Below are 3,814 nucleotides of genomic sequence, written 5' to 3'. Positions count from 1 at the left end.
ATCTGACGCGAAGAATAGGGTCTGCGTGTGGTGAGCTACGGGACAGAGACCGTTGGAATGTTTACTGTCGAGTGTTACAACTATTTGCTTTTTAAGGAGAGCTATAGAATAACTCCATGCCTTTGTTAGACAAGGCGTTCATCCCGTGACCGCAACTGCGTTCGGCGACTGGCTGTCGCCTCGAGCCCAAGCTCATTATCACAACTCTCGAACAACTACAATCGGATTGAATAACTACAATTGTTCAATTACAGCTATAGTAGACTCTAGGTTACAATGTTGCGGGATTCTCCAAAATTCCAAAGGCTCCGGTGTTCTTTCATCTCCGACGTATACTTCATGCTAATTCTACGCGAAAAAAGAAGTCGAAAATATAGAATAAAAAAATTTTTTTTCAATTTTTTTAAAAATCTACAATGTGATCCGTTATAACGAGATGTGATAAGTGCACGCGTGCCGAGCGAAAATTCAAAGTCGATTTTCTCGAAAACAAAGCCTCAAACGAAAAATTTTTAATTCTATATTTTCGACTTCTTTTTTCGCGTAGAATCACCCCCTTTCCGCTTGCACCACCAGTTACCAATGACCCTGTATATCTCTTTTTAAAAAATTTGAAATTAATCCCATGTTTGGTTTCCTACTATTGTGACTTTTAATTTATCTATATTATATTACTATCTATATTATCTTATGTATATTATATTACTATGTTATTTGAAAGCTAATAAATATTTTTAAGGGCGATAGAATTGATATTAAATCTTTCGAATAAAAATATAATAGATTCGATAAAAATGTATAAGAAATTACAAATTTACTACTAAAATATACCAATTATTATTTGTATAAAATATTAATCCCATTTTATAATTAACAAATTATGTACAAAATAAATTATATACAATTAGTAACAACATCAGCATTGATTTAAACCAAAGTGTACAAGAATAATGTATAAGTATATGTATGTACTTCGAAGGAAAAAATTAAATGAGGAGACACGAGACATGTCATAATAATAAAGTCATATGTAATCAACAATTACGTCATAGTAATAATTTTGTATTTATAAAATATTTCGTATACTTAAAAACATATTACAAACCCATTAGTACAGTACTGGCAGTAACAGGAATTTGTGAAGGCGCGCTAGCTTGTCTTACACTCATTTCCCAAGTATCTAATAATTGAGACACAGAAAAACGTCGAGGAAGTTTCGTTATGCGCGCATTTAAAGCTTTCTGAACTGCACAAAGAAATGTTGTGGCATATTCATGTGGTGCCATTACGCAACGTGGTGGCGTTAAAGGATAATCGGCGGGAACAGTTACTGATACAGGAGGAACACATGGAAGATGACGATCATCCAGCCAGCATATTAATTGAATACATTTGGATCCAGTTTGTTGTGCAGGATCAAGACTGACCTATATATTATACACATATATGATTACTTACATATAAAAATGTAATGAGATTCTAAAATGAATGGATTACCTTAAACCGTTGATCTAATCGAGCTATTTCTCCTTGTAGTACGTCTGGTATTTCATTAGGAGACTCTTCTATCTTTTGTTTTTTTAATGGTTGTGGTAAATTTCTAGTTATAGAAGTAAAGTTCTGTTAAATTATGCCTTATAACACAATCACTCACAAATTAGTGCATTTATTTCTTACTTTATCTCTGGACCAAATAAAGCTTCTAGACACGGACCAAAAGTACGTTGTAGTGTATGATTTACAACTGGACTTTGGAGATGAGTGCTTACTGCTTCTAAAAGTGGACTGAAGAAATGATGTTCCTTTAAAGTCGTAACTGGAGGCCCAACACTAGCATCATTTCGTTTAAAATCTAATTTTTCAAGAACTACCTCACATTTTAGTAAAGTATCTAAAGGCATTCGTTTGCTAGGATTTGATAAAATTTCTAAAAGTTTCTTCATTTTGCTTAGTTTATCAACATCTGCAATTTAAAAGATTATACAAATGACTACATGCATGCACATAAAGGCACTGGTGGAAATGAATGTTAATACTAAAGTTACATACTTCCTTCATTGCCCATTTTAGCAATCATTCTTCGTAAAGGTTCTACATATTTACTTAATTGTCTAACTTTATCCCTATATGCTTGATCTTCTTGTTGTGGACTTGGGGTAGCTCCTACCCCTCCTGGAGTATTTAAAGAACTGCTAGGAGATGGTGCCATGCCTAATTTAATATAATTTTATTGTCTTTATTTCTATTCATGCTAGATTAAAATTAATGATTTTTATATTAAAAGTAATTTTGACATACCAACAGATCGTTGTGGTCCTGCCATCATAGGATGTTGTGGACTAGGTGAAGGAACTAATGCTGGTGATGCAACCATTTGATTGCTGAAAAAATAATAAAATGCAATTTTAATTTTTAATATAATTTTAAAAAATTTTAGTTTCTATTGTATCTAACCTTGATGGCGCACCTAAACCAGCAGGACTTGGAGCAGATGGTGATGGACTCTGACCCAGAAATTGATTTGGTGTAACATTTCGAGGGCCAGGGAAGCCAGCATTTATCATTTCTCCTTGCTAAGAACAACAGCATTCATGAAAATCTTGAAATAATGGCTCATATTATTTCATTGTTTGCGTACCTTCCTTTGCATATGACTTAATTGTTGCTGCATTTGACCAGGACCTATTTGCCCTGGAGTAATTTGATTCATTTGCTGTGGCATTGTTGTTTGAATGCCATTTAGAGAACCACTAATTTGATTTCCTATTTGATTGGATAGTTGATTTTGCATTTGGGTCTGAAATATACCACTTATTATTTATGTCCCCCTTTGTTCAAAAAGAAGAAATGCATGTTTTCTAGCAATAATAAATACATACTTGCATGTTTTGTTGCATTTGACCTGTTGTAATTTGTGCCATTTGGTTGGGAACCATTTGAGTCATTTGCTGAGGTATATTTCCTTGACCCATTGAATTCATTTGCGTTAACATTGAGTTGGTTTGCATGGTTTGAATTGGACCCATATGATTCATTGGACCGTTGGTTTGAGTAGGCATCATACCCATTCCTGGTATTTTACTTTGCATACCTTGCATGGCCATAGGTTGTCCAGGGCGCTGATTTAAGCTTTGTAATACTAAAACAATTATTAATATTACAATAATTAATAGTATAAAATATAGTATAGAATAATTGTCAATTAAGGTCAAACATGACCTTTTTCTTCCTACTACTTGTTAAATCTTAACAATCTTCGTGACTTGAATGTCTGCGAGTAGTGCGAGGAGAGATGTAAAAGTATTTAGAATGAATCGTTGCAAGCAAATTAAGGGTCTTCTGATCAAAGAGTTAGTAGCAAATGATCTTCTGTGAGGGTGAGGTATATAGGGAAAACTAGTGATGGGTGCTGCCCGTCCCCCATCAACAGTCGCTCGTTGGTAGAAGTAACCTTCGAATCCGCTTATCCCGTATTTTACCATAATGAGCAACCCAAGGAATGTCTCAACTTGAAGGATGTATAGTAGCAATTAAGGACCTTGACAGTAAAGGAAAAGATGCGTAATCTTATGACAGCTATTAATGGTTCCTTAGGATTATTGTGGGTCCGAGTAAATATGTTTAAACAGCTGGTGACCATCTTGGCCGAAGGATGGATTAGAATGTGTTTAGGTCACAAGACGTAACATCCTCCCCCTGTTAAGAGGGTACCGATCAAGAATTCTAAGTGACTGCAGTTAGGTGTGTGTGTGTGTGTGTGTGTGTGTGTGTGTGCGCGCGCGCGCGCGCGCGCGGGGGGGCGGGGGGTGCGCGA

General features: G+C 35.3%; 1 protein-coding gene across 1 annotated transcript in view; it reads right to left on the bottom strand.

Moving 5' to 3' along the window:
• Positions 1-1,031: 1,031 nt before the first annotated feature.
• Positions 1,032-3,814, bottom strand: part of LOC100742373 (mediator of RNA polymerase II transcription subunit 15) — a 9,485-nt gene continuing 6,702 nt past the window's right edge. Inside the window, exons 5-12 of the mRNA XM_003486115.4 lie at positions 2,880-3,139; positions 2,639-2,797; positions 2,455-2,573; positions 2,299-2,381; positions 2,050-2,211; positions 1,678-1,963; positions 1,498-1,600; positions 1,032-1,427 (exon numbers count right to left, since the gene is read on the bottom strand). Of these exons, the coding sequence (XP_003486163.1) occupies positions 1,098-1,427; positions 1,498-1,600; positions 1,678-1,963; positions 2,050-2,211; positions 2,299-2,381; positions 2,455-2,573; positions 2,639-2,797; positions 2,880-3,139 (1,502 nt within the window). The 3' untranslated portion in view covers positions 1,032-1,097. The remainder of the gene's footprint in view (positions 1,428-1,497; positions 1,601-1,677; positions 1,964-2,049; positions 2,212-2,298; positions 2,382-2,454; positions 2,574-2,638; positions 2,798-2,879; positions 3,140-3,814) is intronic.

Source organism: Bombus impatiens, unplaced genomic scaffold, assembly GCF_000188095.3.
Source record: "Bombus impatiens unplaced genomic scaffold, BIMP_2.2 scf_0099, whole genome shotgun sequence".
NCBI classification, from domain to species: Eukaryota; Metazoa; Arthropoda; class Insecta; order Hymenoptera; family Apidae; genus Bombus; species Bombus impatiens.
Note: the sequence above shows the minus strand (reverse complement) of the source record. Positions and strands in the feature narration are given on the sequence as shown.